At 44.4% G+C, this 19,702-nt stretch overlaps 1 protein-coding gene across 2 annotated transcripts in view; it reads left to right on the top strand.

Moving 5' to 3' along the window:
- The first annotated feature begins 1,839 nt into the window (after window positions 1-1,839).
- TGFB2 (transforming growth factor beta 2) overlaps window positions 1,840-19,702 on the top strand; it is a 59,891-nt gene continuing 42,028 nt past the window's right edge. For both annotated transcript variants that reach the window (XM_053937512.1, XM_053937510.1), the window contains exon 1: window positions 1,840-2,190. In XM_053937512.1, the coding sequence (XP_053793487.1) occupies window positions 1,848-2,190 (343 nt within the window). In that variant the 5' untranslated portion in view covers window positions 1,840-1,847. The remainder of the gene's footprint in view (window positions 2,191-19,702) is intronic.

Below are 19,702 nucleotides of genomic sequence, written 5' to 3'. Positions count from 1 at the left end.
AGTAGGGTATGGATGGAGGCTGTGATGTTTGTTGGCCAAAAGAGGCAGCGGAAAAACTGAATTACAGGCATAGCCAGAGCATTTGGGGCTTGAGAGTTTCTGTCAAGTGCAGATGAGGATGTATTTGCACGCTTCTGACAGGAGAGGAGACCGCGGCAAAGGAGCAAATCCTCCTCATCTGTCGTCTCTCCCTCCTTGGCCGGTAGTACCGATTACCAAGGTATCCGGAGGACAGCGAGAATTGCCCAAAACACACTTGGAAGTGAAACTGAGGGGCAGTGCCGAGAAGCGTTCTGTGGCAGAGCAGCGGGCAGAGCTGCCCCGCAACCTTGAACAGGAACGCGTCTGAGTGGTGTCCAAGAGGCGTGTTATTCTTCCTCTAACGCCAGAGTGCTATTTGGCCCAATTACTTTAATAATAGGTGCAAGAAGCACTAAAGCCTTTATTTAAAAAAAGAAGTAAAATAAAAGCCCGGCAGGACTTGCTTTTTCTTCTCGGCTCCGGGCTGCCTCGCCTCTCCTTGCCCCGGGCTGAAGCACCTCGGCAGCGGCCGTGCTGCGGCGAGTCCCTCGCCGGTGGCGCGGAGGGGAATAAATAGCCGGGCGGCGGCGCGGAGCCCTCCGCTCCCGCAGCCCCTCCACGTCACTTCGCAGCGAGCCGAGCACGTGGGGCGGGGAGATCGTATAAATCTCCCTCTCCCTGCGCGGCCGTGATGTTATCTGCTGGCACCCGTCCCCTCCGCGCAGGGAGAGCTGAGGGGCCGGGGGCGGCAGGCGGGGGGCGCCGGGCGGAGCGCTAGAGCCGCCGGGGACGGGGCCAGCCCCAGCCCCGCGGGGGAGGCCGGCGGGCGGGGAGAGCGGCGCTGCGCTGCGGCCAGCCCCGGGCGGCCGGCTCCGCGCCTGCGACCCGCGGGAGGCTGCCGGGGCGCGGCGGCGCTGCCTCGCTGACTGCGGCGCAGGGTTGGCGTTTCGGAAGGAGGAGGAAGAGGAGGGAGCTGGGAAGAGCTGTGCGGCGCGCAGCGGCCCGGGCGGGGGTGGGTCGGTGCATGCGGCGCGGGGCGCACGCAGCAGCCTGCGGGACGCGGCCGGACGGGGGATCGCCGCTCGCCGCGGGCGCCGGGCGCCGCCGCGGGGCCGGAGCCGCCGCCTGCCGCTGCGCTGCGCCCGGGCCGGGCGTGGGGGCCGGGGCTCGGCGCCGCCGGGCGCACACGTGCGCGGCTCTCGGTGCCCCCCGCGCCGCCGCGGGGGCTGAGCGCCGCCGGCCGCGGGGCGGTGCCGCTGCCCGCCGGGAGCCGTCGGGCGCCGCGGGCGCACGGCGGGGCTCAGCGCCGCGCCGGCACCCTCTCTCTGCCGGCTGCAGCAGCGCCCTGTGATACCCATCACTGCGCCTTCTCGCCCTCCGTCTTTTTTTTTGGCTTTTTTTCTTCCCCGTTTCTCCCCCCCCCCCCCTTCAGATTTTTGTTTTACAGCGCGCTGAGAGCAGCCTCTCTGCCATTTACTTGATTTGCAGGTTTATTGTATCTATTTGGGGGCTTTTTTCCTCCTCGTTTTTTGCTGTCCGGCTCACTCCACACCCGAATTTTATCTAGGTGTAGCAACTTGCTTTTTATTTTTTTTTTCCTTATTATTATTACTGGTGTTTTTTTCAGTAGCGCCTCCCGTGCGTTTTCCGATTGCGAGGCGCCCTCGCAGCCCGGTTTTTAAGAGCATTTTGTCTGCAAATCTCCCCTTTGTTTGCACAGATCCCTTTTTTTATTTTTTGATTTTTTTTTTTTGTTGTCGTTCGTTGTTAAAGTCACTTTTTTTTTTTTTTTTTTGTGTGGGGGGCGCTGTATTTAAACACTTAAAATGCACTGCTATCTCCTGAGCGTGCTCCTCACCGTGGATCTGGCCACCGTGGCTCTCAGCCTGTCTACCTGCAGCACCCTCGACATGGATCAGTTTATGCGCAAGAGGATCGAGGCAATCCGGGGGCAGATCTTGAGCAAACTGAAGCTCACCAGCCCCCCGGACGAGTACCCCGAGCCCGAGGAGGTGCCCCCGGAGGTCATCTCCATCTACAACAGCACCAGGGACCTGCTGCAGGAAAAAGCCAACCACAGAGCCGCCACTTGCGAGAGGGAGAGGAGCGACGAGGAGTATTATGCCAAAGAAGTTTACAAAATAGACATGCAGCCTTTTTACCCCGAAAGTAAGTCCTCTGTGTTTGTGCATGTGTGCGTAATTTCACCCCCGAGGCTTAGCGGTGCTCAGCACCTTTAAATAGCACCCCCAAGCATTGTACTCTGCCTTCCTTGCTCGGCTCGCTTGTCATCCTCAGCATCGCTTAGGTGGAGGCTTCTAGGGTTTAATTTAGGTGACGGGGTATCCATATGACTGGGTGAGTATGTTGTGGGCGATCACCTGTTGCCCCAGACTCGCGAGGTTTCCAGACCCCTCTGAAGTGACCCAGGGATTCCTCAGGGTGCCTCTGTGCCACCACCACGTACCTGAGCAGAGCTCCCCTCGCCCGGGATCCCACTTCCTCCCCAGCACCGGGTGTAGCTCCCCGGCAGCCCCGTGTATAGCCTCCAGAAAGAGCCAATATCTTTCCACTGCTCTTGTTTCCCTTGGAGTGTCTGGAAAGGGCAGGTTTCCATCTCTCCATAACTGAAAAGAAAGGGAGGTCTTAAAAAAAAAAAAAAAAAAAGTTGCCAGCTCGTCTTGTATGTGTCCCTTTAGAACATTGTCCCGCGCACTGCTATTCGCATTGGTGCTCAGAGAGGACACAGACGTCCTCCCTCCTCTTCCCACTTTAACTAGCCTCCCCTTTCGGTTCGTGGGCACTTTTCATTTCAGGTACAGAAATACTTTTCCCTTCTGGGTAGCCTCGGTTCTTGGAACCTGTCTCAGCCCGTCTGCCTTTTGCTGTTTTTAACGACCTTCTGGTGATCCATGCCACGTTTTGCGCAAAAAAAAAAAAAAAAAAAAAAAGGGTATAAATGCTCTGTGCTTACCAAATCCACTTAGAGTGATTAATAATCGTAACGACATGCCTTTTTGTTTTGGTAGTGAAGCTTAAGTGCATAGAAAAAAAAAAAAGAAAAAGCACAGCACTGCCTTAAAAGAATCTAGATCATCATCATACCGAGGAAAGTGAAATACCAGAAGCAGAAAATAACTTCACCGTTCGCATAACCAAACCCTAGTCCCTAGTCATTTCATTTAGCTTGCTTCCCTCCCCCACCACTTGATGCCCTACATAGTTGCTGTCTGTTTCTCAAAAGTACATAGCTCTTGCTTAAATAGATAATTCAGCCATCTTGGTAATTTTATCCTAGAGTTTCTAATTGTATTTTCCCCTTATTTATTTTTAGTTTAGCAAGTTGTAGCTTTGGGGCTTGCTCTGTCTTGCATGGGATAGTCCTAGGATGCCAGCCAAAGTATCTGAACCCCACGCTCCGTGCAGCTGCCTCCCTTTCTTCCTTTAGTCTTAAATGACAACATCAGGTACAGGACATCCTGGCAGTCAGAGGCATTTTATTATTGTAATTATGGCACCATCCTTAATAGCCATGATAAATACACTCCACCCTTGCTACCCTTGGGGAAGAAATACTTTTTTTAAAAAAAACCCACATATTTGGAGCCAAAGGGGTATGAGCAGAGCGGTTCAGTGTAATTCATACCCGTAGCAAGAACACAGAAGTCATGCTTGATTTCCACGCTGATGTACTGTGTTATTTTGCTGGTGGTTTTGGTAGAAGTCAGCATTTCCTTTTGAGACCTGTTAGATCATACCCAGGGCAGAGGACCACCTATGGGCAAAGGTTAGGAAGACCTATGGCAGTGCCTTGGCTTGGGGAGTTGGCCCTGTAGCAGAAAGTCTCTGAGAACTATAAAGTGCATCTGTCCTGGGCACATCTGTCCTCTCTCCTTGCTTCAGCAAACTGCAAAGAACCAATAGTCCAAAATGCAGCTGCATACTTCCCAGAAAGTTAAAATATCTGTGGTGTGTGACTTGGATGGTATTGACAGAAGAGTATCTATTTTTAAAACGTTGTCAGGGGCCAGATTTGGTCTGAAGTATCGATAGAGGCTTTGGAGGAGTGAGGGAGATTGCAGGTATCTACCAACAGAGTGCATCAGACGTTTGGGATCCGAGGGCCAGCTCGCAGCACATCCAACACTACTGTGCGAGGGCTGTCGCTAACATCAGAGTAAGTAGGTTAACTGTTTTTCCACTGCTCTCTAGTTATGCTGGATGGAGCGAACCTTTCCAAAAAGGACAGTAAGGAAGAAATCACTCCACCATATTTTAAAGGGAGAAATTGAAAGCACAGCTCTGGCGGCCACAGACACTTTCTCCTAGGCATTTCAGAGTGGATTTTTTTAACTCTACAGCGTCTGCTGTGCTGGAGAGAGGCAGGAGGGAGAAGGGGATCAGTGTGAATGCACTGGAGGTCAAAAGCTGCTGGAAGGCAGGCATGGGAAAGATCAGTGGTTCAGTTTTTACCCCAAGTTGTTAACGTTCAGAAACTGACTACAACCCAAGTATTACAAGTATGCTCTAATTATACTCATAGTCAGCAATATATCACTACAGATCACTGATAGGTCTTTGTGGGGCATTTTGTAAAGTTCAGACTAAATATTTTTAGCAATGAGGAGATTTAAAAGGAAAACTATAAGAGATATTGTATATACCCTAAGGCATATTTTGTCTTAAATATTATCCTTGGCCAACTGTACTGTATAAATACAGTAAATATGAATAGAACTGGCAAGATGCCAATCTCCTGGGATGAATTTTAGTCAAGAAGGTATTTATGGGATATAAATAATACTGTGTCAACATTTAAAGAAGGGATCTGATTAGTTTTTAAATTATTCATATTAATCTTTTCACATGCTGTTAATTTAAGGCTCAAACTAAAGTTGTGCTAAGGTTTACTGATAGTTTGCACTGAGGAATTAAGGGGGCATCTGGCTTGAGAGTCCACTTGAGGTTAAGGACATATCGAGATCTAGGTGGAAATTCAGTGAGTCAGGGACTGCCTGACCCAAAGGAAACAGATGCGAAAGAAAAAATACTAGAGTTGTTTGGAAAAAAACAGAGAGCTTTTGTCTGTCAAGCATTCCTTGTGCTCAGGACAGTATGCATGTGTATGAGTCTAAATCTCTCCTAAGTCCAGGTGGCAGTCAGAATTTCAGGTTTTTCAGAGCAGTTTGAAGAGGAAGGTTGGATAAGGTGTTCTCTGAGCACAACATCAGAGAGTTCTTGGGAATTTTGTGCCTAGGCAAAGTTACCTGAGTAAATGCTTAAAACTGGTTACTGTGAATGCTGGATCACATTAGAAGCTTGTTACTTACCAGTTGTTTGTTGAATATCTAGGGCCTGATACTTAAGCTAGGTGATGATTGCCATTGCACTCAGAGTAAACAGAAATTTAATGCCAAAACAATTAAGGATTGTGAATTGTAATGCTAATGAACAACGGGCAAACTTGAGAAAAACAGGCAACACATATATTTGGAGGTAAAGGCCTATTCTGTCATCTTCATTGAAAGCAGCTTTTACCACAGCCAGTGAACTGGTTTGCAATGATAGCTTAAGGCCAGTGCAGGTAAATTTTTAAGTTTTCTGCATTCTTGAAGATAGGTTTATAAGTACTCATTAGCCTAAGAAAGCACAGTTCTTCTGGGTTTGCGCCTGGTTTTTCATGAGTTTTAAGCTACCTTAGTGTGAAGGAGCCTCCATGGGTTCCATCCTGCACTGGTGGTTAGGATTAGTCTTCTCAGGAGCTCTGTCCCATGAATATTGCTTTACATAGGCCATCCTTCTGCTGAATATTTGCCCCATGAAAGACAACATTATAAGCTGGCAGGGCACAATGACATGCTTCTGCTTTATCAACAAGGACTCATTTTACCAGCAATTACACATATGTGGGTTCCTTGTCTTCAGGGTACCAGAACTGCTCCTGCAGACAGCTCCCAGCACTGACTGCATCATTACCGCAATGTTAATAGCTCACCTGTGTTTGCATTTAGCACAACACAGAGTCTAATCTGACAGGTTTTCCCGTGTTATTAATTATATGGAAACAGACTCAGAAGGAACAACTTATTTTAAAACTTTCTAGCTATGCTGGACCTATGTTGTGCTCTGGAGAACCTCTTGGAGAAGGTGGTGTTTGCCAGGCATACTCTCTGCATTACAGACAGCACCTGAAGCAATGTGAAGGCTTTCCCAAGGAGGGACATGGCGAGAACAGTTTCTTATTCTTTTAGGAATGACACTTAATGCAGTCTTCATAGGTGGAATACCCCAGGAAATTGCAAATGGCTTTAGAAAGGCACAGGGTAATTTTCTAGACAGTAGTCCTCTACATACTGAGAGGGATAATAAAATAACATGCTCTGGTGCACTAATGAAGGGCAGCACCACATGTGCTTCCTGCCTGGCTTCTGAATCACCAGCCACTTTTACTGTTAGCAGGGTGCCAAGCTGGGAAGCGGGGGGGAGGGTCCAAGAGCCAGTCTGGAATGATACATGGTTCTTGATTTCCTTCCAGATTATGAAGCCTACAGAAAAGCTAAATACCCATGACTCCCCTCTTTAATACTGCGTGGTCAGATGAACTACAAGACGGGGCTATATTCCCAAGTCTTTTCCATAACCCTTCTGGAATATCTCTCTTGTGTCTGTTTGAAAGAGGCACTTTTCACTGTAGTTTGGTGAGTGGGAAGGTTTGACAGAATCGTGGGATCATTTTGGCTATAAAAGACTTAATGTCATCTAAGTACAAGTGTTAACCTATCACTGTGAAGTTCACCACTAAGCCTTGTCCCTATGTGCCACATCTATACTTCTGAATGCCTCCAAGGATGGTGACTCAACCACTTCCTGGGCAGCCTGTTCCCATGCTCAAAAGCCCATGTGGTGAATATGCAGCAGTGCCCCAGATGCTCCCCACCCTCCAGCCGTTGACAGTGTGAATGTTTTATAGTCCCAGAGACCTTTCTGGAAATGTGCCCTTGTCTTCTACTTGTGGCTGGAGATGTGCAGGGAGTGCCAGAGCTAGTGCTGCTCTTGCTGGCTGTACTTGCAGGAGTAGTGTGAGTAGGTGATTGAGTGAGGAAAGCAGAGCATCATCTTCATTAGATACTGGTTTTAGCCTTGCTCCTCTTTGATACTCTGCATGAGAGCTGTAGTGGCCATCAGGATGGCTGTGTTACTTTGAAGTTACTACTTCCAGCATTTTGCTGTCAGCTTGAGATTCCTGTCTGCACCAGCACTGAGGAAAAGGATGAATGAGAGAACTGGCTGTCATTCTCAGTGAGCTTCTTCAGCACAGCCCTGAAACACGGACAGAGCTTCACACACATGAACAGGCTCATTAGCATTAAGGCTCTGTGTATGCCTAATTAGCTTCCTGAGTTGGGGCCCAATTTATGGTGCATTTGTAGGGATGAACAAAGCCAGACAATTCAAATCCCTCTCACTGTGTTGAAATCTGTCACTGGGGCATGGGAGCTCTGTGAGAAGGAAATGCTTTACAGCATGTTTTAGAGGGGAAAGAAGAAACTCTTCAGTGATCCTGAAGAAGGCTGACCCTGTTGGGCAGCTGCTTCCTTTGCCTTTGCACTGATGTGCTATACTGCTTCTGTATTACAGATAAAGATAGGAACCCCAGGGTATGGTGACAAAACGAGTCATGAGTGAAGACACACAAACATTTTCATTCCTGTTGTGAAACCACGTGCAGCAGGTTTTCAAGCAGGCAGCTTTTAGCTTGAGGATGATACACTCCCCAGGTATTATTTAATGTAATAATGTGTTACGGATGTTTCTGCTGGTTTGTTTAGATAAAAGGATTGGCTTGGTCATTTGTTTAGGAAAAGCTCGCACCATGGCTTACACCACAGGCTGTTGCTTGCTTCCCCTTCAGTTTGTTCTGTGGATAGTCAGTGCCTAGCTCCAGCATCACTCTTAGTTGGCTTCCTGTAGTAGTCAATCTGAAGCAGAAATGTTTCTTCTTAAAACATCTCCCCTGTGCTTGTCCTTGCTGTCTGTGCCGTGTTAAGTGATTGCAGCTGGGCACCCGACTGTACAAAACATACAGCTGCAAGGTATAGAGGAGAAACTGAAAGATTTGTCAGTAACAAGACAATAAAATGTTGGGGGAAAAAGCCCTTAGTGTCAAGGGTTGTGTTTTATCTCCTTCCAGTGTGACCAGTGGTGTTTGGATTTATGAATTACTCATGAGGCTGTTCACTGCTGTGGTTCTCTTAGCTTGAATGGAACGGGACTGGCTTTGCAGAAATGAAGTACTAGACCTGGCTTTGTTAGACCTGTCTGGTCTTTATAGGTTTTTACATGTTTTTGGTGCCATGCAAGTTGGTCCACAGTAGAGAAGTTGCTTCTTTGGATAAAAGAGCATTCTTTAAAACAACCAGGTTTTCCAAAGGGAACATGGCAGTTCATGCCACTGGGAAAGCTTCTGGCTCCTTGTGTTGGAGGGTTTGTTGGATGAGTTAAGGCAGTTGTGCAGAGAGACTGTTCGCTCACTGAAGAGACAGGCTCTGCTGAAGTATATCTTGTGGTGTTGTTTGGGCTCTCTGGCATCCATGTTTGGCTTCCAGGAGATGCTGGACCTCACAGGCACCCCTGCAGCAGATTTGTGGTGGAGAGTATGGAGAGGATCTTCAGTGTATGTCTCTCTTGTTCTGGTTTTCATTTGGACAGTGACTGAGGAATGCTTCTCATTTCAAGTGTGATGCTCATTGACATATTCAGGGTCTTCATAGTAGAGCTGAGCTTTTCCCCTCTGAATCCCCCTTAGGGAGGGAGTCTCTTTTTTTGTTATATAATACTGAGTACAGTGTGCTGCTGACTTCAGGTTATTAAAAATAACTGTATAAATTATAAAACATAAGTTGACCTCATAGCCAACCCTGCTTTGAGCTGGAGGTTGGACTTCCAACATGAATTAACATGTAATCCTTGAAATACTACATTTTAATACAAGGAAAACAGTGCATTGTATTTCAGCTTCCACAGGGTGGTCTTGATTCAAGTGTTACCACGTTTCTAAAGATATGCTATTTTCTGCCAGTCTTGGATTTGTCTCTCTGCTGTAGCTTTCTTGCACCAAACTCTTCCTGTTCTTCTCTCCTGCTGCACACAGTTTTATTTTGCTTTTCTTGCTTGAATGTTGCTTTTCAAATAAGCATGGTAAGTTGCATGAAAATAGACTACTGTATTGCACTTCAGCAAAAGCTGTGGCATAGTTTTAGGCAAACTGAGGAGGGGCAGGGAAGGAAAATGTTGTGATACTGACCTTTCACTTTGCTTGTTTGGCTCCTTCCCATCATATCTAACCCACACTGCACTGACAAATACCGCATCTGTCTTGACAGGCAAGTTCACAAATAACCATTCATTCATAACTTGGAGCTGCTGTAAGACTCCTTATGGATTGCTTAATCTGACAGTTGTGCATTTGAGCAGAGACTTTGAAGCAGACTTTGCAGAATGACCATGAGTTCAGTCTGACTTTGTGAAAGCTAAGAGGGAGGTCTCGCGTGAAAGAGGATACTGTACTCGAGGGTGCGTTGCGTGTGTGCATGCGTGCACACACGTGCGTGCATACATTTTAAAGTATTAAAACATCTGTTGTTGCCAAAGCCCAAATTGGAATGTTCTGGGAAAGATAATTTAATTTTTAGCTTCTGGATTCATTTCAGTGATGGTAATTTCAACACTTCCTGGGAAGAGTCTATCGGTGGTTATGTGCATCAAATGCAGCAGTAAATCTGTCATTCTTTCCATTTCAGTTTTTCAGGCTTACAACTTCGTTATTTTTCCCTGTTTGGCTGGTGTTAGTATCCAATGTTTTCCCTGGCTTCATCTCTTTTAAACCCCTGCTTTGAATTTTAAAAGGCAAGCTAAGCCTGTTGAAGTTTCTTCTCTTACTTGTTTTTGTTTACTTACAGTATTTGCAATTCAGCAGCTAGCTCAGCTGAAATAGTGACGGTAATATATCTTTACCATAGTGATGATTGAAAGATAGGAATCAGAACATGTTGGTTTTTATTCCTTGGGGTGGAAAAAAAACCAATCCACAAAATCCCCCAACCCTGTGGGTGAACTTGGTAATCTCAAGGCTGAAAAACTAATAAGTGTAAGCAGCACTGACTCTTTTGAAGTGGTCAGAGAGCACCTCGCAATCACTTATTTGATGAAGGCTTCTGCAAGATAATACTTATTAATCCTGAGCCCACAGTTGTGTTTGCAGCTGATCTCCAGTACCCCAAATGGACAGAGCAGTCCTTGCTTATTTGAATGGGCATAGTCCAGTATGTATAAAATTACTTCTTTTGGGCAAACAGTCATAAAGATCTCTTGGGCTGCCAAGATGTACACTTAGAAGAACACCTGCAAAACTTTACATCTTCCAAAGAGCATGTAAAAACAATGCTGCAAATTCAGCCTCTTCTGATGCAGCAGTGGGTTGAAACAATGGCACAAGTGGCGATCAGAGCCTGGTGTTCACTAGAGCCTAGGGCAGGCTGCTGCTCCTTGTCCCATCTCTGCTTGGTCTCATGGGTGGCCCAGACTAGCAAAGCTGAGAGACATGTCTGCTCTCCCTGACTCTGGAGGGGCAGCTCTGCCCTTTGCATCATAGTTGCCGGCCTTTGTGCTTTGAGGCTTTGGTGCAGGAATTGATCCAGCTGACTGGAGAATAGTTAAACAGAGCACTTAATGAATCCCTAGTAAGCAAGATTTGTGGATGCCAGGGTTCAGGTCCACTGGCAGTTCATTTCTGCCTTCAAATGCCTGCAAGGGATATAAGGGATATTTGCCTTCAGGGAAGCATAAATGATATATTGTATTCTCCAGCATGATAGGACATTGTAAACAGTCTGGAGATGTGTTGGATTTCTGCAGATCATTGATGTTCTCATTCTCGCCCAATCTCCAAGAGATCCAACCCAGTTTTCTTGGCTGTTGCAGTTGGCTCTGGGCCTCCCTGGCAGAGCAAGGGCTTGTATGTCTTGTGCCAATCACTGCTTTATGCTCAGATTTTTCTTGATGCACGCTTTGGAAGTGAAGTAGCCACATTTCAACACTGAGGTTTGCTGAAAGATGTCTGTAGGTTTCGCTTGTCGTGCTTGTTGCGTGTTTATCCAGCCCATGATGGCAGGCTATTGCAGCAGACACACATCTCTAGGTCTGTGAGGGGGGAACAAGTTCCAGCTTTCTTGAAAATCAATCTGCTGTTCTGATCTGGTGGTGTGATAGGAACTGAGAGGCTCCCTGCCAGGATATACAGTATGCAAAGCAAGGGAGCTAAGTGAGCAGCTTTGGCCCAGTTTGGATGGACTCGGAACAATTGTTGGGGGCCTGACCTTTCTTTGAATCTGGATTCCCCCGTTCCAGCTTGCATTTCTCCCTGATGCTAGGAGCCATGTATTTGGAAGTTTCACATTCCCCTTGCTAATCAGGGAAGAAAAGAGCCCCAAAAGAATCTAGAAAAAGAGATATTTATGAAGGTGGCCATAGTCTGAGTTACAACAATATCATGTGTCTGAAGGAACTTGCCTCCTTCCAAGCTGCAGTCCCATTATTTACCACACTGTATTGGGAAACCTGATTTTCTCTGGCTAGAAGTGTATTTGTTGAGGTGGAGTCTGGAAAGGAATCTGCCTCATGCACACTTGCCACCACTGGGCCAGCTATACATGTGATACAGTCAAACCTTTCCATTTCTCTGCCTTTTGAGAGTATGTTCCGCAGATTAAGGGCCCTGGTCCAAAGCCTGCTGGAAGTCTTTCCACTGGCTGCAGAAGTCTTTGGTCAGGTATTAAGTGTCATTCCTTTGTTTCAGGGAGTGGCCACATCTCCAGTATATATTGGGGTGTATTACTGTAATGTGGTGCTTTCCTCTTTATTGAGTTTCCACTGGAGACATTCTTCTGTGAAAGGCCCTGAAAAACAAAGACCATGCTGGAAAATAAACACCTTAGTTAGCTTTATTGGTGGACTACATTTGTTGGCAGATGTCATCTGGGATCAGCATATGGTGGCAATATGGCAAGAACTGCAGAATGCAGAGAAGGAGGAATGAGTTAAAGTCCTGTACTTCTTAGGTATTCCACATCTTCCCCAGTCTAAAATAAATGACCATCTGACTGCAAAGGTCTTGGCAAATAAACATGCCATAATATGTCTTTATCATCCTCCCTACAGCAAGTTTTTGTCTAGAAGTTCATAGCTCCACATCCAGAGGCTTCTTAGAAATATTTGCAAAATCAGACCTCAGTGCCCGGAGCAGGGAAGAATCCAAAGGTTTTGACTAAGAATGTGGCAAATCTCTGTGCAGTGGACTGTAAAGAAAGGTCAGGACTAAGCCAACAAGGTGTTTTTGTGTTATCAATAAAATCTTTAAAGTCAATTCTGCATAGAGCGGGAGCCAGGAGGACCATTTCTGAAAGTCAGTTTGCTGCATTATATATTCTGAGTTTACAAGCTGGAAAGCCAAGAAGTTTGGGAACAGGACTTGTGCTTATAGCATGAAGGTACATGTGGTTTTACATAAAGCCTCTCTCACTTGATGTGTCTCTAAGCTCACAAAATAACGAGTTAACTTCTGAGATACGTTTTTTTGTATGGATGAAGAGCTGGAGCAATTTAATTTGAGTCAGTAAAGTCACTCCAGATTTTTTCCTGTGATGTTGAAACTGGATTCTGTGCAGCAATTGTTTAGGCAAGAAGAACAGTCATTGAGGCCAGGGCTGTAAGCAGCACCTAAAGGAGTGGTTTCTTTGGCCTTTGAGAATCCCAGCCTTTTGTTCAGATGAAGACTGAGGCAGTTAAATCTGCTTTGCTGATAAGAAATGTCCCGATTGCTGTTTTGTATCATATTTGTACTACTACTGTATACTTCTCAAAGCCTGAAAGGACTCAACATCCAGCACGGGTTGTTGGGGTTTTGTGTGTTTCCTTTTTTTCAAAAAAGCAAAGCAAAAAGCTTGGTTTGTATTCCATCTATGTGGTACTTCCTGTGTCCTGGTGGGATGAGATTTCATTTGATTCAGGATACGAAACCAAATGGTTTGGTTCTTGTTTAATATAAGGCAATATTTTAATGTCACAGGATATAAAGTGCCTTAACTTAAGGACAGCCAGACCTGCAGGCAGCTTTCTAATTGAACCTGTATGTTGGCCAGCAACTGAAGGGGATGCTCATCTCAGCAAGGATGAGATGTTCTTCTCAGGATGTAATGTTTCCAGGTCTTTTCACACTCATTGCTAATCAACAGCTGATATCATACTTCAGAAAGGATGAGACTGATACTGCTCTAGGGAACTTTGAGTTATGATAGAATGGACAGGTTAAAAAAGCTGGAGGCACTCATTATGGTCTTCTGATCTCTCTACCTGCATATTCCAGGCCATTGAGTTTTGAATTAATTCCTTTTTGAAAGGAAGTTCACAGCACACTTCGTAAATTATTCCAGTGATTAATTACATGGGCTATGAATGGGTAAGGATTTAATGGTTTAAGCTTCAAGTTCTAGCATTTGAATCTGGTTTAAACCTTCACTTGCTATTTTGAAGACCCATTGTCAGATCTGTGGGCTTTCTCTAGGTACCCACAGGAAATGGAAGTTTTGGAGAGAGGAATAGATCTGGCTAAGAGTAAGCAGATGTGGCTGTTGGAAGACACTGCCGTAAGCAGCTAGGAGCTTGGCATGGGCTGCTTTATCCAGTTTCAGGTGTCTTTCAGATCTGTAGAATGTGATCAAACCACATCTCTTTAAAGTTAAATATGCTGTAATCCATGAGATACTTCTTAGCCTTTTCAGTTATTCTCATGGTTCCCCTCTGAAACTCCTCAGCTTTATTCACGTTCTGCTGAGACTGTGGACAACAGTATTGGACACAGTATTGCAGAAGCGGCTGTGCCATTATCAAGTTACATCATGTTGCAAACTCCTTTAATTCAATACACAGTTCATGCAGCTGACTTTGGCAGTAACTTTGCCAGGAGCTTTATAAGAAGAAATTAAAATTCATGCTTGGGTAATTATCCACCAGGGTCTCTCCCAAGTTCTTTTCAGAAGTACTGACTATCAGATGGAGTCTCCTACTTAGTAAGTATGGTCCAGTTTCTCTGTCCTACAGCTATATTACTACACTGAAAAACATGTACATGTTGATAATTCAGGATTTAAGTCACTCTCTTTTTGGTGCATCTTCTTTATTATTTAACACCCATATTGTTATTGAATCTGCAGTTGATCAGTAATGGTTTGGTTTCCTTCCAGATGATGGATAAAAATATTAGGGAGTAGAGTACAGTAAAATGGGACCTTTGTAGATGCTTTCCTCTCAATAATGGTTTGCTGTCTACCACTGTATTTTAAGTCTCATAAAAATGCAAGGCTTTGATTAATTTACTGTCTGGCCCTGTTTGTGTCCTGTTGTTCCTGTTTCCTAATGAAGCCATTATGTAGCACCAGCTTAAATGTCTTGCAGCTATCCAAGTACATTATATTAAAACAGTTGTCTTACCTACCCGTGTCACTCACTAAGGTACAGACCAGTGGGATCTCTTTTCCTGGAGCTGCTGTGGATTATACTCCCTTAGTTCCCTCTGAGCTCATTCTCATTCCCACACTTCACATATTTTTTCTGGGATCAGTACAAGGCTGACTGTGTAAGTGCAATATCACGGATTGCGTGTTTAGGATTGTGTATGAACATTTATATTCTGCTTCAAATCTTTAAGGTATTTTTTGATGTTTAGAATTTATTGAAAGCTAGTTTTAATAATTTCCATTCTTCCCTGGACAGCTCTTTAAAACGTCCTTATGCAAGTTATCCATGCTTACTTGTTTTACAGTGTTGTTTTAAGACCTTCTAAGTTGCTGCTGAAATAAAAAAAAATCTGATCATTTTATACTTGCCTAGCTTTTGTATCTACAGAAGTAAATTTTATATTTCTGTACTACTATTTCAACAGTTTTTATGTAATGGAGGAACATCACTGTTAAGCATTAAGGAAAATCACTGCTAAGCTAAAGTAAATCTCATATCTAAGTTTCTTGGCCATGGAACTGGTCTTCCCATTTGTTTTTTCTCATCTGTTATCTGCATTTCTTGTTTTCTGATGTTATAGCAGTTGTCAGCAGCTATTAGTTTTAGTTTTAAGGTTTTTCGTTAATATATAATTGTATTTTTAAATTTTATCTTCTTAGGGTGGCATTCTTATGGTTTCACTATGGGTCCCTGACAGTTTTTTAACCTGAGTGGTCTTTGTTGATTGTGTGTCATTTCTACTTGTCCAGCAAGCTAAGTGTCAGTCCATTATCCTGTCCTGTTTTCTCTGTAAGCACTTCTGTCCAGTTGATTCAGTTCATCATTGTATCATCTTTGTATGACCGTCTCCTTCATAATACTAAACCCATATGTTTAGTTCTTTGGGACTTCCTGATTTTGTGCAGAACCTGAGTTAGTATCTTCTACCTGAGATTTGAATCTTGCCTGTCAAGCGCCTTGCTTCCATCTTAAAAATAAATCAGTACTTATGTCTGGCTCTTTGAAGTTGCTTAGTTGTTGAAGTGCCAGCAACCTAAAATCAGGGTTCTGTAGAAACCAGCTCATCAGAAAGACACCATATTTCCTCAGGAACCAGGTGTAAAGACTGCCAGAGTTTGGTGGCCCTCATGCTGGCAAAAGCACGAGGACAGGTGCCAGCCACCACTGCAAACTGCAGAGTGGGTGGTGATGGGTTATCTGGGGCTTGTACCATTGGCAGCACTTCCCTCTGAGAAGCAAGGGGCCAGACACTCCAGCTGTGAGGTTAGTTCTCTTGCCAGAAACCATAATTTTGGAAGGCAAATAATATTTTTGGGTTTCTTTTCCGTGTTCAATAGCACAAGACATGGGAGACCTCCAAATCACTGACTCAGTTGGTGACTCCATGTGCAAAGTAGTTAGTGGGTGTGTTCTTCCTACCCCACCCAGAGGTCTGAGCCTTTAACCTAAAAAGAAATTTCACTTGTACTAAAAATAGTGTAGGGGGCATAATGATCTGAAGTCATCCTAGTAATTGTGACTTAGTAAAAGGACCTTGGCATTTGGGTTATCTGTACTTAAATAATAGGAGTTGATATGCTCATTAGCACTAAATTGGAGCTAACTCTAGCATGTATCTTCATGGAGCAATCTGGGTTGTTTCCTTTTTTTACAAGTTACTGTATCAAAAGAGACTGACCAGTTACTCTGCATTAATCCTCTCTGAGTTAGCCATGATTCCATGGTAGCAGGATTTGTGGCTAGCTGAACACGAAGCTCTGAAGATGAGTTTCTCCAGGTTTTGTTTTACTGTTCTGTCCTGTCTGTGCTGCAAATTCTAATCATTCCATGTCCATCTCTATAGCTGTTTCTGGGCTCAGTGAGCAGACACATTTCCCATGGAGTAAATTTTAGGGATCTTCAGAAGTGGCCTGGGAGCTTCCTGGGCCAGCTGCAGTGAAGAAGCAGAGGAAGGAGTTGAAAACTGAGCACCTTTGCATGGGCAGACAGGTGTGTGTTCCCTGCTTGCAGGCAGCCAGTGGCACTGCTAGTGGCTGCAGAGGTTTCCTGAGAGAGGCTTAAAATCTCCGTGCTTTTCTGTTCCTGATTTGCACTGCACCAGGGTGTAAATCATTTTAATTGTAATTACTGTTACAAAACAGGAAAGATTGAACAATTTTAATGTGGTTTAAAACTTTCACTTCCCTCTGTCTCTAGCATTCATCTGTTGTCTGCTGTCTTTATCTTAATCATTTAAAGATGTGTTGCCTGTGCTTTGAGTTTGTGAATCTTGACTTCTCTGCAATGAAAAAAGAAAAAACGTAGGTTTTTAGGTTTTTTTTTGCTTTTCCTTCTTCATGATACTTTTACTTCTTGTAAGTAAAAATAATTCTTTTTTTCTTTTTTTTTTTTTTTTTTTTCTCCACAGAGTGAAAGGGTTGGACAATCCAATCTGCTTTTCTTGAAAATAACTTGCTTTCATTTCCTCCTCCAGCCAGGGAATAGTTTGGAAAGGCTGTTCTCTGGACCCTTGGCCGAGCAGGAGAAGGCAGCCAGCTGTGCTGCTTGCCAGGGGAACAGGAGCGCTTCCTGGCAGAGGTGGGGCGAGAGGAATGGAGCCTGTGCCGTGGGACTTGCTTTCATCTCCTCCACTCTCTGCAAGGCAGTCCTGAAATTTCCTGACCACTGTTCGATCTTCCAGTTAGAACAGCTAACTAGTGAGGCCCACTTGTATGGAAAAAAAAGCTATAAAGGAAGAAAATGCAGCTTGCTCTTACAAACAGCAATAGATTAAAAATACTAATAAGGGAAGATGGGTGCTCCCATGTGTCACTATTCACCTGGTGTGAGTGCCTGTTTTGTATAGTCATTCACATGTATTTCTTCTGTTAAAAATAAGTCTATGGTTTATCCTATTCCATTTTATTATTTTATTTAGCATATTTAGGTTTGGATGTGGATGTGCTGGAATGTTCTGATTCCCTTTTTTTTTTTTTTTTTTTTTTTTTTCTTCCAAATTCCTTAGTGCACTTGGATTTGTGGGCTTGCTTTTGGAGCAGAGTATCTCAGCCCTGTTGCTGAGGTGAAATATTGGGCAGGAGTGCACTGCATTCTGGCTTTGGACTCCTGCAGACAAGCTGCTGTCAGCAACACTGCAAATGCTTTACTTCTTGGAGTATTCTCTGAAGTGAAATGTTGCAGGTTTCCTGGTAAAATCTCATTAAACTTAATTCCTTGGTCTTCATTGCTGGGGCCTTTATCAGAAATACACAAGCAAGAAGGCCTCTCTTTTAAGCCTCTGGGAAAAAGTTTGGAAGTATCTATCCCCTTTTATGGTTTCATCACAGACATGTTTCAGAAGAGGTCCCAGTGTGAAAATTACTCCCATGGAGAAGCCTTTCTTTTATTTGCCTCCAAGTCTGACTCGCCTAAATCTGTAACTGTTTGCTTGCCTTCTTCCTAAGGCACTTCAGTGATAGCTGGAGATGCCATGGATCCTCAGGCCACCTTTTTAAGTGATACATTCCTCTATATCTGTGCTGGTTTAGCTTTTACCATGAACCTTAAGTGAAGTCAGCAAACAGTGAGAGGTTTGTGGTTTGGCTTGAAGTCACAACTGACCTACCAGTGGTGACAAAGCTCCTCACCTGAGGAGCTGATTCTGCACTTGCACCAAAAGTGATGCAAAATTTTTAAGCTGTACGAAACCTCAGCATTATAGGGAGACTTTGCTGATGCTCCCATGTGTTTTCAAAGGTGGAAGAAACAATTTGAGGCTTTGTGTTACATGCTTTTGTGAAAGTCTGGTTATGGCGAGGTGAGCTTTACAAACTTCTACTTTGTGTAAAAATTTGTGTCCTTGACTGGAATTTGGAAACCCCATGAGAGCTTGGGATCCCTTCTGCCTTAGAGATTTTGTTACAAATACAAAAATATCCATCTTACTTTTAGCATTGTGAAGCAGTGGTTGTGTTTTTGGGTATTGACAGCTAAGCAGGTGGGCATGAGCACTCTTAGTTTAGGGGCATTGGCGGATACTCTATGTTGTTTGTAACCTTTTCATTGCTTTTGACAAGGAGCTTTAAACTTCTGTTGGTACCACCAAAGGAAAAAAATCTACGTGAAAGCAGTCTTGTTCTTCTATGCCGGAAAAAGTGAAAAATAGAGAAAGAAGTTCACTATGGATGTTACTTTTTTTTTTTTCCCTTTGGTGTTATTGAGAGGTGCTAAGTAAAACATCTATGGGTAGGAACGGTCCAGCTGGGGAGGCTGTAACTGCCCATGTTTAGTGAGTCAGGGCTCTCCACAGCTCCTGTAACAGAGATCCTTTTCTTTGCTCCCATTCTGGTCCTTCTAGTGCATCAGCCAACTTTCACCCCATATTGCAGCTGCTGACAGAGAGGTTTTCTGATGTGTGGAGCCAAGGGCCAACCACAATTTGTCCATATATTTACAGGGATCATTTCACTCCTCTAGAAGCGCAGCCAAGTATTTCTTGATAGAAACATGCTGCATCCATCTAACAACACTATCCAATTGAGGCAAAGTGGAGAATGCTGTAATACTTGTATTACAGTAGTTGCTGAAGTCCCAGTGAGAGATCAGGGCCCTGGTGCGTGAGGCACTGCTGATCTCACAGTGCTTTTCCCAGCCCTACAGACCTTCCCATTTAAGCTGACAAGTCAGATATTGATGCTCTGTGGTATTATCAGTTACGCTGCAAAAGGCACGCGTGCTTGAAACCAGAGATTTTCATGTGATCTTAAATATTTCTTCATGTGAGAGTGTTCATCATCTCATCCAGATTGCTTATCTAGGAAGTGATCGCACATGAGAAATGGAGAAACTTCGTGTGTTCATTCGCTGCTACTGGTCATTTTTTTGTTTTGGTTTGGAGTGGTTTTTTTTTTTTTCAGGGCCAGACATTAATCTTGGCCTTACAGCCCCAATAACTATTATTTCTCATCAGCAGCATGGTGAGTCTGAAAAGAGAAATTAGAGTCAAGAGGATATTTTCCCAGAAGATTACAGCAGTTATAATGGAGGTCAAACTTTTGGCTTCAGCTATTGGACTGTTTCACTTTAAACTTGAAATGCACATCAATGAAAGGAGCAAGTTCAAAGTTTAGCA

Source organism: Vidua chalybeata, chromosome 3, assembly GCF_026979565.1.
Source record: "Vidua chalybeata isolate OUT-0048 chromosome 3, bVidCha1 merged haplotype, whole genome shotgun sequence".
NCBI lineage: Eukaryota > Metazoa > Chordata > Aves > Passeriformes > Viduidae > Vidua > Vidua chalybeata.
Note: the sequence above shows the minus strand (reverse complement) of the source record. Positions and strands in the feature narration are given on the sequence as shown.